This window comes from Puma concolor, chromosome D1 (assembly GCF_028749965.1).
Source record: "Puma concolor isolate L17-30 chromosome D1, mPumCon1.1.hap2, whole genome shotgun sequence".
Taxonomy (NCBI): Eukaryota; Metazoa; Chordata; class Mammalia; order Carnivora; family Felidae; genus Puma; species Puma concolor.
In genome coordinates, this window is record NC_141676.1 from 39,552,256 (window position 1) to 39,576,576 (window position 24,321).

Consider the following 24,321-nt stretch of genomic DNA (forward strand, 5'->3'; position numbering starts at 1 on the left):
AGGCTGATGGACAGTCTTTGCCCTCTCCTTGGCTACAACTCACCGATCTCTCTCAGGAAGCTTCTATACTTGTCTTAGATTATCATTACTTTAAACTCCTAAAACAGAATCCTCTTTCCTCAAACTTAAAACCCTTATGTGGTTCCCACTATCTATAGAGACTTTAGTCCAAATTTTCAACATGGCCTCAAAGCTTTGAGATGATCTAGCTTCTACCTACCTCTAGAGTACCACCCCTCACTGCCCACCCCAAACTCCTCAGCTTCCCCAACACACACAATGTGCCAACCACTGACCCCACCCCCTTTTTCCTTCCCAAAATCATAGCAACCAATTTCTGGAATGTTGTCTGCCCATCCCTTACTCCTTCTCCTTCAGCCTGCCCAATAGTCACCTTTATTTATACAACCACAATCCTTTCTGAAGGCTTCCTTAGCTTACCATGACCCTTCAGAATTGACCATTAATACCTTTATTCCTTAAACACATATTGCTACAATACTTCATGACATCTGTCCATCTTCCCTACTAGCTTATGTGATCCTTAGAATAGAAATTCTGGATTATTTGCCTTAGTATTCCTGTGTCCAGCACAGTTCCTGCATAGAGTAAACACACAATAATGCTCATTGAAGGTTGTTAAATAGGACTTTTTTAAAGACTTCAAGAGGACACAGAATGTGGTTTCATAGGAGCAAAGACTACCAGAAGACAGAAGATAGGCGAGAAAGACACTCATGAGTGGTCTTTGGAGAGTTAACAAGAAAACCTCTTTGCCAAAGGTAAGTTGTTAGCGCAAAGACAATCTACCAATGTGTTCAACAGCAACAAGGCCTCAGCTAGGGGCATGCTCTCAAGGATACAACGTCCAAATTCCAAGGCATGTTGTATAGTCCATCAATTGTAAATACATTTGCAAAAGTACAGCTTACCTGTGTTCTAGCTCTCGAATGGAGAGGATCACTCCTGAAGTCGATGGCTTTTGCTGTACAGTGGCCAAAAAGGTGAATTCGCTCTTATTCCGGAACAGCTGGATTAACTTCTCACTCACATGAGGGGCTGCATGGATCTCTCTTTCTGTTTCTAGGAGTCAGGAAGGAAAAACAGAAACAGACAGGTACCAAGAGAACAAGGAGGAGAATGAAGGAATACAGAAGAAGAAGAAGAAGAAGAAGAGGGAAAAAGAGAAGAGAAAAGATGCAGTTAAAAATGTCCACAGGATCCATATCATATCTATCATCCTCCCCTGCCCCCACCGCAACCCCACCACTCACCAATACTTTGTTTTCAGGTACCATCCACCATTTCATACAGCAGCATTCATTCAATGCAAAACCCAGAAATGCCACCTCTGTCACTGTACCCCCTTGTCACTTGGACAAGTTCACAATTGGTCAGCCAATGATTTTCTGACAAATTTTGACAGGACACTGGGCAATGTGGCCTGCTACAAACAGATGAAGTTGCTGTTAAAAAACAAAAAACAAAAAAACAAAAACAAAAACAAAGGTGAGAGATAGGGGCGCCTAGGCCGCTCAGTAGATAAAGCGTCTGACTTCGGCTCAGGTCATGATCTCACAGTTCATGGGTTCGAGCCCCACATCAGGCTTTGTGCTGACAGTTCAGAGCCTGGAGTCTGCTTCAGATTCTGTCTCTCTCTCTCTCTCTCTGCCCCTCCCCTGCTCATACTCACTCACTCTTCCTTGCTCGCTCTTTCTCTCCAAATAAATATTAAAAATTTAAAAAAAAAAGTGAGAGACAAATAAGTGGATCCTAAATTCACAGAATTCAGTGTTTTGGATCCAAATGCCACTCAGCAGCTTCCAATTTCACTTTTCCCAGGGGACTCCATTTCTTTTGCTCTACAATTTGTAGAGGGAAACCTGTCCTTGTTTTGTACCCAGCAGAGATTTACAAGTGTTAATAATGCCAGACATCTCCATTTTTGCTTGAAGAATACAAGGCATGTTCATGATCCATAAGCGTGCCTGGAATTTCTCCGTAAACATGGAGTGGATGACCCTGCTCATGAAATATTGAAGTTGAGGTCAATTCAGCAGGCTTAGAGATACGGGAATCCAGCTAATACTGCTCCTGGCCAGGAATTCTACAAATTCTGCATGATAAGACAATTCATCATTTCATACTCAGACTCTCCCTTATCACGATAAACTATGCACTCTCATTATTTTACACTATACTTCCTCAAATCAGAAACTGGCCACCAACAGAACAGAATTAGAGCAAACTATTCAGAGACAACAAAGGGATACCAAAGGCATGTTTGGTGGCCTTTACTCATGCCCTGAACACATCCTCTTTGGGGGAACTCCTTGGTTACTTCTCCAAGAGTCTGAAAAAGAAAGATCTTCAAAAGCTGTGTTGCCCAAGCTACATCACAGACTATATGGACCTTGAAGACCCTCATCCTAAAAGCAGGGCTTCTGGGGTGCCTGGATGGCTCAGTCAGTTGGGCATCTGGCTCCTCATTTCAGCTCAGGTCACGATCCCAGAGTTGTGGGATCAAGCCCCACACTGGGGGAGCTTGCTCAGCATGGAGCCCTTTTAAGATTCTCTCTCTCTGCCTCTGCCCCCTCCTTCTTTATAGCACAAGCTTTACTATAAGGTTAAAAAAGAAAATAAAATAAAAAGAGTGGCTTCCAACAGAAAAAAAATCCTCAAGTACCTGACCTTCGGCCTCAGTCTCCTCATCTACAAAATGGGGGAGATGGTGAACTAGGTCATTTCTCAGGGTCTCTCCATTCCGGTGTAATTCTACAAGTTGCTGTTTGAAGTTTGCAGCAAAGAACAGCACCATCTTCAAGCTGTAGAAGTCAGCTTTGCAAGGTGAGAAGCATGGTTGGTCCTCCAGAGTGGGGGCACCTAACCCAGGCACAGCACCCTACCAAGATAAAACCCACCTGGATATTTGCTTTCCTACCCAAAGAAAGTCCTTCACTACTGTGCTGTCAAGTGGCAAGCTTTCAACTTTTGTCAAGGGTAGAAATAAGAGCCACTTAGGGAATGCTTCTATACCTTCTCCAAAATCCCAGCCGAAGACTTGGCAAGATAATATTCGCGATCTATTAAAACATATGAACTCATCACTTTGTAAACTAGAGATCGTTAGCAAATGTTTGTTAACGTTTTTATTACTGCTGGGTAAAAATCCTAATGAATTCCACCTAGAATTTAGTGCAGGAAGAAAAAAAAAACACATCTGAGATTAACTTACATCTTCCTTTTTTTCCCTTTTTGCTATTTCCTTCTGTATTCATCTATAAGGAATTAGCTGGTTGGCAGTGTTGGCCCAGAGAGCTCATTAGAGGATTCTAAAGCTTGAGTCCAGTGCAAAGTGAGCAACATTCAAGCAGCATGATAGTCATAACACTTTCCCCCAGCAGGCCTATCACTGGCGAGTGTCCTCACCCGTCACTCCATTCTCTCAGACATCATCCCAGCACCACTGGCCAATGACACTGCAGTGTGTCTATGTGCCATCCCAACCTCTCCCTTAAGCTACAGATACATCTTCAATATCCTTAATATCTCCACATGAAGGTCTAATAAGCATTTCAGAATTTATATACCTATGACAGAGCTCTTGTTATTTGCCCCCGCCACCAACCCTCTATTTTCTCTTGGACTTCCCACTCTTAGCAAATGGGACCTCTCAGTTCAAGCCACAAAAACCAGAACTTGTCCCAGAGTCTTCCCTTCCTTCCACCCTCCAGATCCTACTCAAGAGCAAATTGTGAGGTCTCCCATGTCTGGAATCCATCCACCTTCACCCAAATCCGCTCTGAAACTCTTACCTAAGCTGCCACCCTCTCTTAGTGGGGCACCTCCAACAGCTTCCTAACTGGTCTCCCTGCTTCTATTGCCTTCTCTTCTCCATTCTACACAGCAGCCCAAAGGTTCATCTTAAAGCTTAGATGAGCATCCTTTCAGGCTCTTGCTAAAAACCCTTCCATGGCTTCCCAGTCCTCCCAGGATAAAAATCCAGGCTTTTTAGCATGGCCTGCAAGGTCGCACACCAATTGACTCTTGCCAAACTCCCCCACCCAATTCCATACTCTTCTTTCATACCCAAGCCCAGTCCTGCCTCAGGGTCTTTGTGCTACTCTTCCCTTTTCCCCACAGAGCTCCTCCCCCAACCCTTCCCATGCCTGGCTCCTTTAGCTCCTACTGCGATTTCAACCTGCTGGTCATTCCCTCCAAAGCAGGTTCTCCTTTAATATCGAACACACCTCTCTGGTTATTTTCTCCATACCACTTAATTATTATGATCCATTTTTCCCTTCTATTACTCATGATCTTTTTTTACCATATTTTCTTTCCCCTCTAGACTAGAAGCTCCACAAGGACAGGCACAGTCATTCATTCATTGTTGTATCCACAGTTCTCCGTGCCTGGCATGAAACAGGCATCCAATACAGACTTATTGGATTTATTTTCTATTTTATCTTTATAATTTCTATTATTATGTCAAGCAACCACAAATATTACAGTCAGAAACCAATAAGATACCCTTTGGAAAAGGAGAAGATAAATGGACACTTATCAAATGTCAGTGGCTATCAAATTAAAGAAAATCACTTTCGGTGCCAATTCGACCCCTCCCATTTATAGGACACCCCATCTAACGGTCTAATCCAACTCAACCACACTGCTGCTCACCCAACCCTCCTACAGAACTGAGCATTTCCTCTGCCAGCTTCTCACTTCTTTTTGTAAATGACTGGCACACTGAAACAGAGATACCCCGTTAGCACTCATCAGAGTGAAATGTAAAGAAAATCATCTATTTTCAAACATTGAGACTTTATGTGCATTCTCATTTTCAGAAAAGCTCTCTCAAGTAAATGCTTACCATAATTCAGCTGCTAAAAGAACACCAGAACGTAATCTCACTTATTACAACATATAAGAACACTAAACCAGTTTTCAAGAGACTAAAGACTACCAAGTTTTATAGATAACTAGCTATGTGACCTTGGATAAGGCACTTTACCCCTCTGAGTCTCACACTCCCTATCTGAAAACTGAGATGACTAGAGATCAGGGAGTTCAAGTTCTTCCCAGGCCTCAACATTCCATTTCTATTCATGGAAATGAATAGTCACCTGGCAAAAGAGGGTACTGAAGGTGTTTTCTACACATGAAACAACTAGATTCTACAATTTCTCTCCTCTGATTTTCCAAATCAACATAAATGTAAAGTTGTCAATTACTGGAACCAGTGATAGGTCACCTACTTCGCAGTAAATGGGTTTTCTCCCCCTAGGTTTAAAAAAGCAACCAATGAGGGGCGCCTGGGTGGCGCAGTCGGTTAAGCGTCCGACTTCAGCCAGGTCACGATCTCGCGGTCCGTGAGTTCGAGCCCAGCGTCGGGCTCTGGGCTGATGGCTCAGAGCCTGGAGCCTGTTTCCGATTCTGTGTCTCCCTCTCTCTCTGCCCCTCCCCCGTTCATGCTCTGTCTCTCTCTGTCCCAAAAATAAATAAACGTTGAAAAAAAAAATTTAAAAAAAAAAAAAAAAAGCAACCAATGAAAGCCAATTAAGGAGAATCTATACTGAATATTGTACTGGCACATGCAACCACTATAATGTGCTTGCTATATTATTTAGGAATATTCAATTCTTCTAGAGAGAACAAGAAAAACAAGTGGGATGAATAAAGCTCGTAGGGAGTGTTAAATATAGACAGCAAGTTAGATACCTGTGAAACGTGTTAATCGTCAATCAAATAAATGAAACATAGGTGTGTTGAACATAGATAAAAAGGATTGACTAAGCATGTTACCTATAAATAGAATGGGGTGGGAGAACCAAGTCACGACGTACATATCACACCACCTTCAGGATGACAGCTATGTCAACCTTAAATCGGATAGCCATTCGATGGCCATTCCCATTCTGGCCCCATTTGTACTCTGCCTGAAAAAATGCTAATCAAACCCATCACTCTCACCAGATTAACTGGTAACTAAAGCTGGGACCAGAAGTACTTGCCCTCTTCAAGACAGGATACACGTTAGCATCTGGCACCTCCCACTTACTGAAATTCACCTCCCACCACCACCACCACCCTTTATATAACCTCTATTCCTGTCCATGTAACCTCTGAATCAGCAAAGAAGCTGATGGGCCAAAGACTGAATACATGAACAATGCTAGACCCAGGAATCTGGTGGGGTGGCCCATCTTTCACCCAGCCTGTACCCTATACTCCTACTCCATTTCTTTCCCCTGCTTCCTCCTGGACATTTTGACTTTACTTAATAAGCTGCATGATTCAAGCATCTGAATTTGGTTAGTGAGGCGCTTTTGTGACCTCTGGGAGCATACTTGGACTCTACCATTGCATCGGGGTAATCTCCCATACAAACCACCACTTACAGTGAACATTTTACACTTAAAAAAAAAAAAATGTCATTCCAAACATCCAGAAATTTTACACGATCTAGTTAAGAAGTGCTACATCGGCAGCAAGGGTTAAGTGCTTTTCCTTTCCTAGGATGAAATGGCTCTACCTAGTCATTTTTACAGGCTAAAAAATGCTAATGTGATGATTAAGCATCAGTTAAAAAAAGAAGTACTGGGTGAAGGGAGGAGGTCAAAGAAATTATGGTATTCACACACTCTTGTCTGCCTGATACAGAAGCAACTTCATTTCCCTTTTGCTTGATGACACGGTGAGGATTGTGAGCCAGTATAAATACGGCTCCTGCCTTTGAGGATAGCCGCAGAAGCAAGGTTGTCACCTGCGAAAAACAGGTAGAGCAGGGCAATGCACAACGGAAGGAGGGGACCAGCAGAGGCTGGGAAGGGCATGGTGGAAGACAGATCTTTGAGCCAGAGTCCAAAAAGATGACTAAGCATTTACAAGGCAGGAGAAGGAGGGTACTCATTACAGGATTGCTGTGCAGAAGTGAACACCCATGTGTTTTCCATTATCCTGGCATTTTTCTTTCTCTGCAAGTATCTCTCTCACTGAAAGTCCAGTAGCACAGCAGCTACTCAGCCTAATATCGGAGGAAACTCTCCATTGGTCAGCTAGTGGGGGGGGAGGGGGGGAGGAGGAGCAAGAACAGCAGCAGCCACAACATGACAGAACAAACACCCAGGCAGCCCACCTCAGCCTTGATGGATGGAAGATGTAGGTGACATCTTAGTAATGACAACATGTTTACACAGAGAACCTCACAATATGGCAGAATCCAGACAGAGATGCAGCACGTCCTTCTAGCCTGTGTCCCAGGTAAGCTCACAGTAAGATTGGCCCCAAAAAGGTAAAGCAACACTTACCAACTCGAAATGGCAGATGGCTTTTCATTTCTGAGCACAGAGAAAGTTGCCCAATTCATAACTGCCAACTGTCCATGGGGCAATTTGTGTGATTGGGGGCGGGGGACAGATGTTCCACACTTAGGTTCTGCAGCCCTTCTTTAACAAAGTCTGAGGTGACTCACCCAAGCGGCTTTAAAGAAACTGAAATCACCAGCAGAAAGTAGTGGGGACGCCAGGAGACTCCCGGTTAATGTGTAAGGGATTTCTACCTCCACTGGCAAATTCACAACGACATCCTATTAAACCTCCATTAGCTCCAGAAGCCAGAATGATAAGTAAACATGTGTACAGCTCATTGTGGTACCAAGTGCTGGGCTGACTGCTTTGCACATATCACTTACAGTAGCCTTAGGAGTAGCCATTGTTATGTTTCCTCCTTTATACACAAGGAAACTAAAGCTTACAGAATTTAATTTTCTAAAAGACACTGGGCTAGGAAGCCATGGGGAGATTCCAACCTGGCAGTCTCGTTCCTCAAGTTACACTTATCACTCTGCTACATCTACTATTCACCGAGGTGCATGATCTCTATGCTTGATTTTCGCAGAAAAGGGACAAAGCATCATCATATACCCGATGGCTGACACTTTGTAGTCACTTGGGAAATATTTATGAGCAATCTATTTGCACAATCCCCGAACTAAGTATCAATATCCCCCCCACCCATTTTTATAGGTGAAGAAATTGAGGCAAACAAGTTTGAAAGCTTTACAAAGCAAGTCAATGGGGAGAAAAATGGAGTCTTGCCCCAGCAGAGTCCTCCAAGAAACACCATGGCATTCGCCTGACACCCTTACCTACTTTTTCTTCCTCCTCTTTCCCTGCCCCCACCCCTCCTCACTCTTCCACTCCAGCCACACAAGCTTACTTTCTCTTCTTCCCAGGGCCGTGCTCCTCCACACTTAGCACATTCTCATTCTCCTTCTCCATTCTCTCTTCTTTTGTTTACCAGCTTAATTGCTACTCCTTCAGGCCAGCTTTCTCTGACCACCTCAAGCCAGCTCAGGTTCCTGTATTAGGTGTTCCTCATATTTATCAGAGCCATCAAGGTTTTGTGTGTGTAATCATTTATGGTGTATCATCATTTCATTAACAGCCTTCATGCCTACCAGACTATAAATCCCACGAGGAATGGTTTATCAATAAATACCCCACACTCTGTACAGTGCCCGGCACATGGTAGAGCTTCAAATGTTTGTTGCCTTAATAATCTATCTTGAATCTCAAGTCTGGAACACAGTGTAACAAAGGAGGCTCACCAAAGACACTCAACTGTAACCCCAACCTGTTGAGAAAGAGCACATGAAAAAACGAGCTGCCTAAAGAATAATAAAGCTAGCTGAGCATCCCCAACTCTATTGGGGGACTCACCCTAAGAAATCCTGTGACATGTTTTTCATAATTACTGTGTGGCTCCATTGAAAGAGATTCTGGTGCCTCCATAATTTTACTTATTAGATAGGCATGGTAAGGCAGCTAAAGCTCTTCTTATAAACATTTAAAAATACCAGTAAGAACAATCAAGGAATCCACTTGTCACAAGAAATTAGCATACCAAGATCACTCCTTCTCTTTAGGCTTCCTCCCCACATGGGCACTGCAACCTACCAGTGATCAAGCCTCCTCCCTGGTCTACCTCCCTCCACCCTCCGTCTCAGTGGGACACCTCAGAATATATAGAGAGAAAGCATGAATGCCAGATTTATCTGAATCCCAGATCAGGAAAACAAAAGACTGATGAAAAGATGTCAATATGATTGAGACTATATTATAAAAGGTTTGGACTTCATTTATTGGACATATAAGTCATGGGGATGAAACATACAGCATGGTGACTACAATACTGTAGTGTATATTTCAAAGTAGCTAAGGATAGATTTTAAAAGTTCTCATCAGGGGCGCCTGGGTGGCGCAGTCGGTTAAGCGTCCGACTTCAGCCAGGTCACGATCTCGCCGTCTGTGAGTTCGAGCCCCGCGTCAGGCTCTGGGCTGATGGCTCAGAGCCTGGAGCCTGTTTCCGATTCTGTGTCTCCCTCTCTCTCTGCCCCTCCCCCGTTCATGCTCTGTCTCTCTCTGTCCCAAAAATAAATAAACGTTGAAAAAAAAAATTTTTTTAAAAAAAAGTTCTCATCAAAAGAAAAAAATTGTAGGGGCATTTGGGTGGCTCAGTAAGTTCAGCGTCCAACTCTTGGTTTGGGCTCAGGTCATGATCCCACAGTTCACGAGTTCAAGCCCTGCATCAGGCTCTACACTGACAGTGCGGAGGGATTCTCGCTCTCTCCCTCTCTCTGTCACTCCCTTACTTGCACTTTGTCCAAAAAATAAATTGAAAAAGAAAAAGAAAAAAATTTTCACTGTGGTGATGGTTAACTTATTATCTAATTATTTTGCAATATATACGGATATTAAATCATTATGTGGTACACCTGAAACTGGTAGGTTATCAATTACATCTCAATTTCCCTGGAAGGGAAATAAGACTGCATTGTATGCCAAAGCTATCTAGCAGTAAGGAGTTTAGACTACATTCATCCGATGGAAAATTATGTAGAGAACAAGGATATCAAAAGTATTAGAACATAGGAAATACCTAAGTGATAATGTCAAACGTGTACAAACATATAGCATATCAAGTACACGTTAAGGTCGGAGTAACACATGGCAGAAAGACAGGAATGGCCATCCATCAGGAGGTCAACAATCAGGAGCTAACATGAAATTTCTCCTTTCCACATATCTCAATTTTTCAAATCAGAAAATTATCATTAAAAAGGTATGCTAAAATGGTCAAGCACATCATGGAAACAGAGGAGAAATAAGAGCATCCTACAAAAGAAGCACCAATCACCTTGCTTTTAATCACATAATTGTGTCCTTTAAGTCAGTGAGCACATAAGACTCTCTCCAGTCAATCTTAACCGGGTCTGGCTTCCTATGGAATACCACACCCCTCCTTAATAGAGACCTGTCAGCTCCCAGTATATCCAGCTGGGGCACTTCAGCAGGGAGATGCTGCCCATGACAGCTCAAGATGAGGTAGATTTTGGCAGTAATTGAGAGCACAACCTCTTCAGGTATCATTTGAAGCCACAGTATCAAGAGTCTGATAAACTCAAGGGCATGCCCACCATAGTGCCTGAAGTCACATGCACAAAAGGTCATCAGATGCAAGCAAAAACATTGTTCCCAGAGCATCCCAGGATGCTCTCCCGGTTCTTAAAAAAGCCATGAGGGTAGTCTTTGTCCCTGCCCCCTATGATCTATCCATTCATTCACTTTTTCATTGGCTCATCTACTACCTTTAAAACTTTGAGCACTCCTCTAAACCAAGTACTATGAACACATAACTAAGACCTCTTCCAGTCACAAGGGGTGAAGAGTCCAGGATTAAAGACACAAACGTACATGAAGGGTAATGGTTTAGTTCAGAGCCATAAGTGGGCATCATGGTCAAGAAGCATCACAAGGCTGATGCTCCTCCTCAAAGACTTGACCTTCCCATTAAGGGGCAGTACAGGATAGTCATTAAGGGTTCAGGCTCTGGAGCCCGACTATTTGATTCAGATGCCAGCTTTGCCACTTAGCAGAGAGGACCTTAGCCAAATTAACCTGTGCCTCAAGATTCTTCATCTGTAAAATGGGAATAAAATTGCATCTACCCCATGGGGAAAGGGTCAAGATTCAATCAGTACACATTAAGTTCTTGAAACAGTACATGTCACATAGGACACACATGACAATTTTTAGTTTATGTGGAACACAGCTGAGGCAGGCCTTGGGTCCTGGAGGGTTGGAGTAGAAGCTGTACCAGCAACGGCCACACCATGAGACACTTCTTGCTGCAGCTGTCATGGCTGTGGTCCGTTAGGAGAGCAACAGGCAGGTGAGCAAGGGTTGCCAGCCACAGTTGGAGGCAGTTAATAGCCATTCTCTCTTTTCTTAGATTAAAAACTGGTCATAGTCTATGGGGCTCCCAGCTCCTCCAATCTAGGTCTAGCCAGCCAACATCCAGAACATTTTTGAGTTTTTATGGTGTGCTAGATGTCAACCTGAATACTTGAAACTACCTAAGTCCTCACAGCAGCCTAGTGATGTCAATACTACTACTTCCATTTTATGAGGCACAAAGAGTTAAGAAGCTTCCTGCTAAATAGAATGGCTGGAATTCAAACTCCAGTCGAGGGCCAACTGCAATGCATCCCTGAATCTCTGTGCCATCTACGGGTCTCCGCCCTGCTGATGTTTGAATGCCAGCTCCACAGCGTAGCCTCTGCCAGAGCTGGATTAACCCCACTTTCTTCCTTCTTTCATCCTGGAGTTGCCTCATCTAAGACCCACTGGTAATACCACCCACCTTGCACGGTTCAGGAAAAATACACAGACATGCCCAGTACCTAGCATGTGCTTTGTAAGTACTTCCCTCTCCATGCCTCTCTTTAGGACATTTCTGAGATTTACAAAGGCGGCCCAGAAAGCTACACACTGTAGTCTGAGCTTTAACATTGGCCAGTGTGTTCACACACATGATCACATCCCAGAGTCCTAATAACCCACCAAGTGGACATTAACAGCCTCACTTCAAAGATGAGTCAACAGACTCCCAGAAAAGGGACTTGTCCAAGAGACCCCACCTTTATCAACAGCTAAAGATGTGCCCTGAGTCCATTTTTGCAGCTATTTTTTGCATGGCTTCCCTAATCACAAAAGAGAATAAAGACAAGAGAATTCTTCCTCCAAGACCCTAAGCTCCTCCATGTATTGAGTGCCATCTCTAGCCAGCTTAAGAAGTTTGGAGAGGGGAAAATGGGTGATGGGCATTGAGGAGGGCACTTGTTGGGATGAGCACTGGGTGTTGTGTGTAAGCCAATTTGACAATAAATTATGCTTAAAAAAAAAAAGTTTAGAGCAGTTAGCTGACCCAATTATAATTAGTTCCCTTTTGTGCATGGTCCTAATTCTCAGGCATAAAAGACTTTTTTAATGCTATACTTGCCTTGACCTTGCCAAATCTACTCCAATTCACTAGTAAACAGTAGGGCATCATGTATAACTGCCAAGCTCTCTAATCTATGATTATTCATTATAAATCATTTTTATATGTTGCTTCAAATGCTGTTTTTCAAGAATAAAATCTGCCTGCATTGAAATGCACAGTGATTTTAATATGCAAACCTCCTACAGAGATGATGTCTCATTTTAATTATTGTTTCGGTTTAATGGGTTTTCATTAAATTAGAGGATAGAGCAATTACTAGGGTGAACAGCTAATGTTTTAAAGGTAAGCTCCCGTGGCTCTGTGGGCAAAAAGACAGTTGTGGCAACAAGAGGCAAAAAGCAACACTCCTCTGGATGAGCTTGTGTTCAGCCTGATACAAAACAGCACTGGCTACTTCTTTTCCCAGCTTCAAACTAGAGCTGGCTCCCCTCGTGGTGATACGCAAACAATATAAGCTTCTGTTCACCTTGGGGTATCTTCACAGAACTTTTCAATCAGGAATCTGGGCTCCCCGTCACCAGACTAAAAAGAGCTCTAGAAGTATACAGCCTGCAAAGCGAGATGTCAAACCACAGGAAAATACTTCTGATGAAATGGTCTCCTCTCACACACAAGTAATTTAGTTGCTTTAGTGGATTAATGTCGGACTTCCCACCCCTGGGAAATTGGTCCAACTTCAACACAGGCTGCAAGGACCACAATCATATTAATTAGCAAACTGTCAGAGGCTCAATGAGAAATGACTTTGGTGGCCTGGGCACTATCTCACCCCAGAAACTGCACAAATTCAGCACTCGGGGACCAAGGGGCAGCATTACCTCAGACAGAGTGAGGGAATGAATGCCAACTAGAGAATGAGAGGTAGAGGCAGAGAGGCAGAGAGGTAGAATCGATTTTATTGGGGTCCCAGTGGTTAGAGGTGAGGGGCAGGACTTAATAGGAAGGATACCCCCCCCTCCCATTGCACAAGTCTGCACCTGGGGAGAGCAAGGGGGCTTGCCTGGCAAGCTTCAAACATGCAATTTCATTTTCTCCAAAAGAGCAGAAGGAGAAAGAGAGGGCAGCTGCAGGGGGTCCTTCCAGAAATAATTGGCGGATTACATTACAGCAGGCCTGGTCACTATGTATGCCAAGAAAGTAATACGAGAGTATCTCACTAGGCTACGGGAAGAAGGAAAAAATCATTTCCACAACATTCTACAACAGGGAGAAATCATAAAGCACCTGTGGTCCCAAGTAAGCCAGCAGGAACTAAGTGATGATTAAGGTACCCTCACCTGCTAGGCAACACAAACAGGCCACCTGTCAGGGCTGCTGGAGGAGGTTCTTTGCTCCATTATTGCAAGTGCCCTGAAGATTTCTGATAGGAGTGCTAATTTGGAACTCAATATAATGCATTTTTTTTTCTTCAGCTCCTTTATTTCCACCATCCCAAAAAGTAAACCATCAGCTCTTAGACCACGTGCATTAATCTAATTACATGCCTACTTAACTAATTTGTTCCAGAGTCACTGCTGGGGAGCTTTCCCTTGGGATTTTTATCTGCATTGGCCACAGGGTGTCCGTGCTTTCAGGTTCCTGGGGAAACCATGCAATTATTGGCCTTTCAACCCTGTGCTAAGCAGGTATACTAAACCTTTATGGACACCTCAAACTCCAGGCTTTGAACAGGAGCTCCAAGAAATGGGTGCGTCTGTCCAGAAAGGAGGCTTTGGGTGCCGTTTCTTGCTGTGCTTCTTTGAAAACTGACCTCCTCTTTAGAGATTTTATTCCAATCATATTAAGTATTAATGTCACCCCTAAAAGGAATCACTGGAAACCAGCTTGTTCCTGAACTCAAATTGCTATCTGGTTCTCAGATCCTTCTCCAATTTTCCACTACCACCTTGCCGAACAAGCTCTACAACTAAGAGCAAAAATTCCACTCTCACCGCTCGATGTTGGTTTACATAGTGTTGGAAGTCCTAGCCTCAGCAATCAGACAACAAAATGAAATAAAAGGCATCCAAATTGGCAACAAAGTCAAACTTTCACTTTTCGCAGATGACATGACACACTCCATGGAAAACCCAAAGGACTCCACCAAAAAGCTACTAGAACTGATACACGAATTCAGCAAAGTAGCAGGATACAAAGTCGATGTACAGAAATTGGTTGCATTTCTATACACCAATAATGAAGCAAGAGAAAGAGCAATCAAAAAATCGATTCCATTTACAATTGCACCAAGAACCATAAAATACCTAGGAATAAACCTAACCAAAGATGTAAAAGATCTATATGCTGAAATCTATAGAAAACCTATGAAGGAAATTGAAGAAGACACAAAGAAATGGAAAAACATTCCACGCTCATGGATTGGAAGAATAAATAGTGTCAAAATGTCGATACTACCCAAAGCAATCTACACATTCAGTGCAATCCCAATCAAAATTGCACCAGCATTCTTCTTAAAGCTAGGACAATCCTAAAATTTGTATGGAACCACAAAAGACCCTGAATAGCCAAAGTAATGTTGAAAAAGAAAACCAAAGCGGGAGGCATCACAATCCCAGACTTTAGCCTCTACTACAAAGCTGTAATCATCAAGACAGTATGCCATTGGCCCAAAAACAGACACATAGACCAATGGAATAGAATAGAGAACCCAGAATTGGACCCACAAATGTATGGCCCACTAATCTTTGACAAAGCAGGAAAGAGTATTCATTGGGAAAAAGTCTCTTCAGCAAATGGTGGTGGGAGAACTGGACAGCAACATGCAGAAAAATGAAACTAGACCACTTTCTTAAACCATACACAAAAATAAACAAACTCAAAATGGATGAAAAAACCTAAATATGAAACAGGAAATCATCAAAACAGTAGAGGAGAAAACAGGCAACAACCTCTTTGACCTCAGCTGAAGCAATTTCTTGCTCAACACATCTCCAAAGGCAAGAGAATTAAAAGCAAAAATGAACTATTGGGACCTCATCAAGATAAAAAGCTTCTGCACTGCAAAGGAAACAATCAACAAAACTAGAAGGCAACCGACAGAATGGGAAAAGATATTTGCAAATGACATATCAGATAAAGGGCTAGTATCCAAAACCTATAAAGAACCCACCAAACTCCACATCCGAAAAACAATCCAGTGAAGAAATGGACAGAAGACATGAATAGACACTTTTCCAAAGACGACATCCAGATGGCCAACACACACATGAAAAGATGCTCAACACCACTCATCATTAGGGAAATACATATCAAAACCACACTGAGATACCACCTCACACCAGTCAGAGTGGCTTAAATTAACAACTAAGGAAGCTACAGATGCTGGAGAGCATGTGGAGAAACGGGAACCCTCTTGCGCTGTTGGTGGGAATGCAAACTGGTGCAGCTGATCTGGAAAACACTGTGGAGGTTCCTCAAAAAATTAAAAATACAACTGCCCTACAACCCAGCAATAGCACTGCTAGGAATTTCCCAAGAGATACAGGAGTGCTGATGCATAGGGGCACATGTACCCCAATGTATATAGCAGCACTTTCAACAATAGCCAAATTATGGAAAGAGCCTAAATGTCCATCAACTGATGAAAAGGATAAAGAAGTGTGGTTTATATATACAATGGACTACTACTTGGCAATGACAAAGAATGAAATCCTGCCATTTACAGCAATGTGGATGGTACTGGAGGGTATTATGCTAAGTGAAATAAGTCAGTCAGAGAAAAACAGGGATCATGTTTTCACTCAAATGTGGAACTTGAGAAACTTAACAGAAGACCTGGGGGAAGGCAAGGGGAAAAAAAGATAGTTACAAACAGAGAGGGAGGGAGGCAAACCGTAAGAAACTCTTAAATACAGAGAACAAACTGAGGGTTAATGGGGCGTGGGGGCGAGGGGAAAATGGGTGATGGGCATCAAGGAGGGCACTTGTTGGGATGAGCACTGGGTGTTGTATGTAAGCGATGAATCACAGGACTCTACCCCCAAAACCAAGAGCACGCTGTACACACTGTGTTTGGCCAAATTAACAATAAATTATATTGAAAAAAACAAACTCCTGTTCCTCAGGCAGTGGGATTATTTTATCCAAAAATACCAATCCTGTGTAAGTTGCACAGGTTTTCTAAGTTACTTTACCAGCCTCTTAAACTTTATCTCTTAAAATCTGTGTATAAAAGAAACCTCAAAATTAAAGAACTCTAAGTATAAATACAAACTCCAGTGCCCATATGAATAAAGCTAGCAATATTTTCTTTAAAAATAAATAAAATAAAATTACAATCCCCATTTACGGAAACTTTTTTGAAGAAATGAAACACTGATTTGGGGAAAAACTGGTCTTTTACCACTGCTGCAAATAATTTGGCTCTTGCGTGTCTTAGGGTAACATACCTGAGTGATCAGCTTTCATTAAATTACTCCTTAGGGGTTTAAATAGAGTCTTTGTGATACTTCATCTCAAAGCATGCCTTACCCAGTTCCCGAGGAGTCTTTTCTATTCAGGTATGGTCGGACTTGGCCAGCGGATACTCTTTTTGGCTCCTGGAACTACCCCTTCCAAGACGGCGGTGAGTTCCTCCCCCATGCGAGCCCTCTCAACTTCTCCCACCTGGAGCTCGAACCAACCACCTTCTTCTCCACGCCGATCCAAACATTGCTCCTGTCTCTAGGCCCAGACCAATACCTGAACCGCCATGAGGCTCTGTAGCCCCAGGTGAGGGGGAATTTCCCTTTCTACTCCAAAATTCAAGCACATATGGCAGAACATGTTCTCTGCAGTGGGCTCTGTACCACGGTGAGTAAGACACATGTGGTCTGGAGGGAGACCTCCAGCCAGTATTTTTGGCTGCATTGACCAGTACCACTTATTGGGTCACATTTTGCATTCTGCATCTTGCCAAATTCAACGCCCAGTTCTCAATCCTCAGCCCAACGGACCTCCCCACAACCTCCCACACAGTTGTCACTTCCCTCCTTCTTGAGGCATTCTGGTTTTCCTTCAACTTCTCGGGCTGCATGGAGGCTTCTTCCTGCCCTCCACTGCCTGCTCTCTAGTTACTTGTCAGGGTCCCTCAAAGCCCATTTCCTGCCCCCTCCACTCCTCCTACCCAGATGGACTCCTCGGCACCCTATCTCCCTCCTGAATAAGGACGCTTCTGAGGACATTGGGCCCACCTGGGTAATTGACAGTCATGTCCCCACCTGAATATCTTTAATTTAATCACATGCAAAGTTGTTTTTGTGATGTAAGGTAACATATTCACAGGTTCTGGAAATTAGGACATGGATCTCTTGGGGGAGGGGGAGTATTATTCAAACTACCACTCTGCCCATTGCAATTTAATCAAAACCCTAACACCTCACCATTGGTCTGAAAGACCCTACATGATTTGGGGCTACAGCTGAGGCTGAAGTAAAGAAGTTTTTGCTTTGGCCTTGGGTATGCTCCCTGGCCTCTTCTGGTACCCCCACCCACACTGGCCATCCTTGAGCCCCTTAAACTTGTTCGAACCTAAAGGCTTCTGTAACACTTGTTCGAAGAATGTGGCCTCTGGAGCAGAACAGCTTAGATTCATGGGTCACCTGGGTGGCTCAGTACGTTAAGCGTCCAACTCATGACCCCACAGTTCATAAGTTTGAGCCCCACATCAGTCTCTGCGCAGGTCAGCATAGAGCCTGTTTGGGATTCTCTGTCTTCTTCTCTCTCTGCCCCTTCCCCACCACTCTCTTTCTAAATAAATAAGCTAAAAAAAAAAATGCTTAGATTCAATTCTCAGCTTTGCCACTTACTGGACCTATAACCTTGGCCAAGTGATTTCACCTCCCTGTGCCTCTGTTTTCCTTTCTGTAAAATGGGGCTCATAACATCCATCTGCCTTTGAGGAGTATTATAAGGATTAAATGAACTAATGAATATACAGAATTTAGAACAGTGCCTAGCACATGAAGAGTGTTCATCATTAACAGCATAAGAGATCATTAGCAATACACCCAGCTTTGCATGGGTGACTTATTATCATTCAGGCATCGCTCAAATATCACCTCTGCAAGAAAGCCCTCCTAATCCTTCCTAAAGTCAGTCTTCTCCAGCTCTTTCCACAATATTGCTACTTTATTTCCTTCATAGTACATAGTACATCTAAAATTACTAACTTATATAATAATCACCCACCTCTGCTAAACATAACTTTCATGAAAACAAAGACTTTGCCTTTTCTTTGCTACATCTCTGACACCCAGAATAGTGCTTATCACAGGGGTAAAATAAATATTTGTTGAATGAATGAATGAATGAACACAATATACTGCTGGCTGTCTCCTCCCTGCACCTAGACCAAGGGCCCCACAAGGGCAGGTGTCCGTCAAATTCTTCTTGTACAATCAAGACCCAGCAAAGTGGCTGGCACATAGCACACCCAGGTCTCAGTTAATGCTTGCCAATTAATCGCTACGTAAACAAGCTGTTGAGGCCCCTTCAAAGATAAAGTCTCAACAACAACAACAAAAAATGATCTTCCTACAGCCAGTCTCTCAAAAACTGAGATGCAAAGGATTCCAAAGTCACGTGTTGAAAACAAAGCAATTCAAAGCAGGAGTTGAGCAACTTCTCTCTCAATCCTACCCTGTTCTCAACACACATGCTGAAGCACATGCTAGTGGGTTAGCCAAGTTCCCAATTATGGTGAGATCTTCCCTTTAAGTGAAATAGCAAAAAGGATACTGTGGCTAGAAGATACATGAAATACACAGCTAAAGCGAATTGCTGCAAAAAGCCAGGCTGAGATTCGAATACCAATCCTGCTGTGTCTCTCTTTTTGCAGCAATGCCTGCAGCTCATAAGTTTCTTGGTAGATGGGGACCTTCTCCTTTAAGGTGCCTCATCCCCAGAAATTCGGGAAAATAGTCTGAGGTAAAGCCAGCATCAGGATTTATTTTAGTCTTGCAAATGATTGTGACAGGCGGCCATGGCTGAGAACTGGGTCCTGCTTGGTGTCCTGGCTCCAGGTCAAAAGTGGCAAACTGACCAGCCTCAGGCCAGATGGAGCATCACCATGTTGGCTTAGCCCCCAGTATGACATATCACTCTCCCAACCAACACAGCATATTTCATCAAGCCCAAGGTGCCACAGTTTATAAGATACACCATTATTTTACGCCCCCTGAAAAAGAAAACAAAAAGCTGTCAATTATAACTTTAAGATACTACTGATTGTAAGACCACATATGACATAATTATGAAAACGTGAATAACGGTATGTGTGTTAGAATCCTAGGATACAGTATACAAATTGGGAGATTTCAGATCTCCAGTAAGCAATCAGAAGACCTGGCAACATGGGGCCCACATTCCCACAGGCAACAGCGCAGTGAATGCTGACCTTGAGGAAATGCAGTGCATCACACCATGTCTCCAGTTGGCTGCGTTCCCTTGCTCAGCAGTCACCTGGCTGACCCTCCAAGCTTCTGGCATTGTGGCCCCTCCCTAGCACATCTCTGGCTTGCGCTCATACCCCACAATCTAGATACACCTAGGCCACACACAAACCCCCTCCATCCCCTGCCTTCCCAGGCCCTTCCTGGCTCACCCAGGAGCTTCTGAGCAGATGCTGGAGACCGGGTAACAGGAATCACTAAGACGTGGATCCTCTCAGCCCTTGGTGTGGCCAGACAGAGCACTTTAGGCACAAAAAAAAAAAAAAAAAAAAAGTATCTTTTTTCCCCAGTGTAATGTACAAATACAGCCGCTCTCCTTCTGTGCCAATATATGGAAAAGATTGGAAAACACTGTCCTGTGCTGCAATGGAATGTGGGATCGGAAGATTTGGAATACACTGTCAGTCCTGACACTTAATGTCTAAATGACAGGCCATTTAATCCCTCCAAAACTCTGTTTCTCTCCCATTAAATGGTAATATAATCATGATCTTTCTATCACAGAATCTACATGACAAATACATGCAGTCATCTATATGGACAGTTTTAAAATGTTTGTCTCCATCACTTTCTTCCTCGTCCGAGTGCTGGCTGGGGTTGGATGGCACCCTGTGAGCCACATACATGACACTGGGAGGGTGTCACCCGCTTGCTTGAGGAGCTGACAATCTAGCAGTGTGAACAGGTGGATAGAACCCAGTATGATGAAAATAAACTGAGTGAATAAATATCTTGCACTCAATCCATAAATAATTTGCACTAGAGATGGGAGGCCATGAGCATAAGGACGGCATGGGTTGCTAGATGTCTCTGGATAAATCAGTGAGTGAGTGAGGAACAACTAACCCCTGTGTCAAAGCCTATGGAACAACAGTTAGCTTTTTTTTTTTTCCCGTGAAGTTGATACATCTTTTTTAAAAAGTGTTTCATCTAACTTTTTCAAATTCATGACGTAAACCAACAGCTTCTTTCTTAAACTCTTTACTGCTGTCCCACATCATCTACAGGGTAGAGGTATACTTTTAAATGGGCTTTTCTGGCCTCTATTCCCCTAACTCTCCTCCTACCAGGAGTACCAAACAATCCAGACCCCATAGTCTAGTTTAAAAAAAAAAAGATAAAAATGAAAAAGCAACCACACAATATTTTGATCAACCACGGAGTAATAATGTGAGCATGATAAACGCAAAAATGCCTGTCAGCGTTTCTATTTACGTTTAACTACTGATGTAGCCCTCTCCTTAATTATGCTCTTATTCACTATATGCATAGTGTCTGTCAGTGTGGGGCCGGGTGTAATTGAGCCCGGGAGCCCCCACCAGCATAAATATGTGCCACACACCCAGTCGTTCTGTGCAACTTTTTCAAATAAATTACTGGAGAGATTTAAGAATTCTTCAAAAATGTCACAATAATAACTATTTTATCTTTTTTATGCCATAATTATGATTTGGAGCTTTGCTTTTCTTATTTCATCCAGGCACACCACAACTCATGAATAAAATATGACAAGTTTGATAGCAGCCATTGGAGAGGGTTCATCCGTAACTGCAGACGTGCTCAGTGTACAAAGAGCTTTTGTATTCCGACAGCCTTTGTCTCTGGGATGGGCTTGTATCTCAAAGAAGGACCACATGCGTTCTCCCATCTCCCCCGTCCCCCTCCCACCACCCCACAATTCCTGCCTTCAGCACAACACCTGAAACCATGTTTACTTTGTCTTTTAATAAGGACATTTCTAAACAATTAGGGAACAAATCAAGAAACCAAAGGGCGCTCTGCTTACTATGAAACTGGCTTGAAACAACACATCAAGCAACTGACAACAAAGAGACACAACCAGAACCACAAACTAGTGCACCAAGTATGTGACTTTACATCTTGAAAATCATTCACATGACTGCACCCAGCTGGCAAGATATTTAAAGCACCCACAAGGTTCTCCTTTGAGAAGTTTCCTCTCCTCTGCAGAGGCTGCCAGGTCCCTTCAAAGTTCAGGCTCTGGCATGTCTTTCAAAGAAATAAATGTGAAAAGGAAAGGATAGGAACGTGTGGCTCTACGAAACCATCAGCATTCATCATATGGCCCCAGGGACGTCAGACTTCAAGTTTCAAGGTTTCATTTTTTAAAGCAAATCTCTGAGCATCTTGTTCTATCACACGTATAAAACCAGCCAGCTTCCAAGTTTCCTTCCAAACACAATTTTTTTTCCCAGAGTTTGTTTCAAAATATGTAAGTGCAAAAAGACATTTTAAAGTCACTGCTTGCCTAGAACTTGAAGGATGGAGATTTAGACCTCCGAGATGAGCAATTTGCCAAACTTCCAAAGCCGTGGGTTTGTCTGTGGAACTTGACAAACAAAGCTGAGATTCAGCTGAGACTATAAAACATTTCTAACACTCTTCCCGAAAATGATCCCTGGAATCATCAGGCAAACCAGAATGCAAATGCTTAAGCATATGTTGTTTTCTTGTGTTTATTGGGCAAAATGCACAGCGAGAACTATTTGGGGAAATTGTAGGTCTACATTTTTTTTAACTGCAGCCAGGTACTCCAAACACAGGCAGTCTTTAACGGTGCCCCCTTCTACCCACTAGAACCAGCCAAAGCTTGGGTGAATGGCTACTTCATTGAGACAGGGGTCTCTCAGAGGGTAAGTTTGATCACACTGTCTTATCTAATGCATTGTTGCATTGAACTGCACCCTGCCACCTACTGACAGACACTTCATGACATCGGGCGACCTGAACAGGGTGAGGTGCAGATGAAAAGTGAAATTCTTCTGCCACCACTCTGCACCCCACACCCCCACTTACATGCCAGACATGCCTGCAGTTTGTACAGCAAGAGGATTCTAAATACTTGGCAGATAAACATGGTGGCAACTTGAACACTCGTGAAGAAGAGCTAATTTATATTTCCACAAGAAAATACACAATCACAGTATTTGCAGCTCTCAGAAGCTGACCATTTGGAGATGCTGGACTGAACCTCCCTTCCTTCAGACCTGATATTTGAAAGAGCCCAAATGAGGCCAGGGAATATGGCAGCAGCATTTAAATCTTTAATAGACACTTTCAAATGAGAAGAGACCTCAAATTTCAGGTTTAGTGGTAAAAAAGAAGAAAAATAAAGATTCCCAAACAAGTTGCATGTATACTGAATTTAACAAGAAACCTTGGGGCGCCTGGGTGGCGCAGTCGGTTGAGCGTCCGACTTCAGCCAGGTCACGATCTCGCGGTCCGTGAGTTCGAGCCCAGCGTCGGGCTCTGGGCTGATGGCTCAGAGCCTGGAGCCTGTTTCCGATTCTGTGTCTCCCTCTCTCTCTGCCCCTCACCCGTTCATGCTCTGTCTCTCTCTGTCCGAAAAATAAATAAATGTTGAAAAAAAAAATTTAAAAAAAAAACAAGAAACCTTGATTTTTTAATATTATATTTTTGAAATTTATTTATTTTTGAGAAAGAGAGCAAGGGAGGGGTCAGAGAGAGAGGGCGGGAGAGAATCCCAAGTAGGCTTAGCACTGTCAGGGTGGAGGCTGACACGGGGCTTGAACCCCCAAACCATGAGATCATGGCCTGAGCCAAAAACAAGAGTCAGATACTTAACTGACTGAGCCACCCCAGACGCCCTGAGAAACACTGATTTTTAACTCAAAGGATCTCAAAGGGCAAATCTCAAGTTCTTGCCTAATAGAGCCACAGCTAACTTCTGTCACTACGGGCCCTAATGGGTCTTTCCCTCTCTCTTCCACAGGCTGGGCACTACCTTCTACACTCCATTTGCCTTCTTCTGCAACCCAGGCCTTGAGGGCAAGGTACAACACTCTTCAGATCTACTTTTCCAGATAAAGTCCAAGGACTCATGGTCTGGGACATGAGACTACTGTGCATTTGTGTCAACTCCAGTGTGCACACGAATGTTTCTGGGGCTCTCCAATCACAGCGTTAACTGTAATTAACCAGTGGCATCCTAAGCACAGCCTAAGTAGCAGAGAATTGGTCACACTCACCAAGTCAACCAAAAGGATGAGTCAAACACACTTCAGAACATTACAACTACATGCACTCCAGCCTAAACCTTTTACTGATGGCACAGGAAATGTTCGCATTTCTCAATTTGAGTCTTAAATACCCATTTTTATTTGTGTAAGAGGACATGGTGGCTGGCCAAGTGGAGACCCAGATGCTATAAATATAAGCAAGCTCTCTCCCCACCCCACACCATTTAGCCACTATATGTTGACTTTTGTTTGGCAACTGAGGAAGAAAAAAGAAGAGATTCTGTTTTTGTTATGATGGCAACCTAAAGGTCAAGAATGATGATGGCTCCCTCCTCTCCAGGCCTTTGGGCAAGTTTTGAGCATCCATGTCTATAGGGATAAGATTTCACAGGAGATGGGGTGTTTTCTTGAGACATTTTGTGGATTCTGGGCAAAGCAAGGATAATTGGGGGCCATGAAACAAAGTGTGGAGTGATTGGAATAAGAGTCCTTCTCCTACTTCAAGCAAGGAACATTCTGCTCCTCCAATGGGCTGAGTCCCA

General features: G+C 43.3%; 1 protein-coding gene across 2 annotated transcripts in view; it reads right to left on the minus strand.

The window, feature by feature from the left end:
* Window positions 1-24,321, minus strand: part of NELL1 (neural EGFL like 1) — an 877,378-nt gene that overhangs the window by 791,948 nt on the left and 61,109 nt on the right. For both annotated transcript variants that reach the window (XM_086677814.1, XM_086677813.1), the window contains exon 3: window positions 933-1,083. In XM_086677814.1, the coding sequence (XP_086533940.1) occupies window positions 933-1,083 (151 nt within the window). The remainder of the gene's footprint in view (window positions 1-932; window positions 1,084-24,321) is intronic.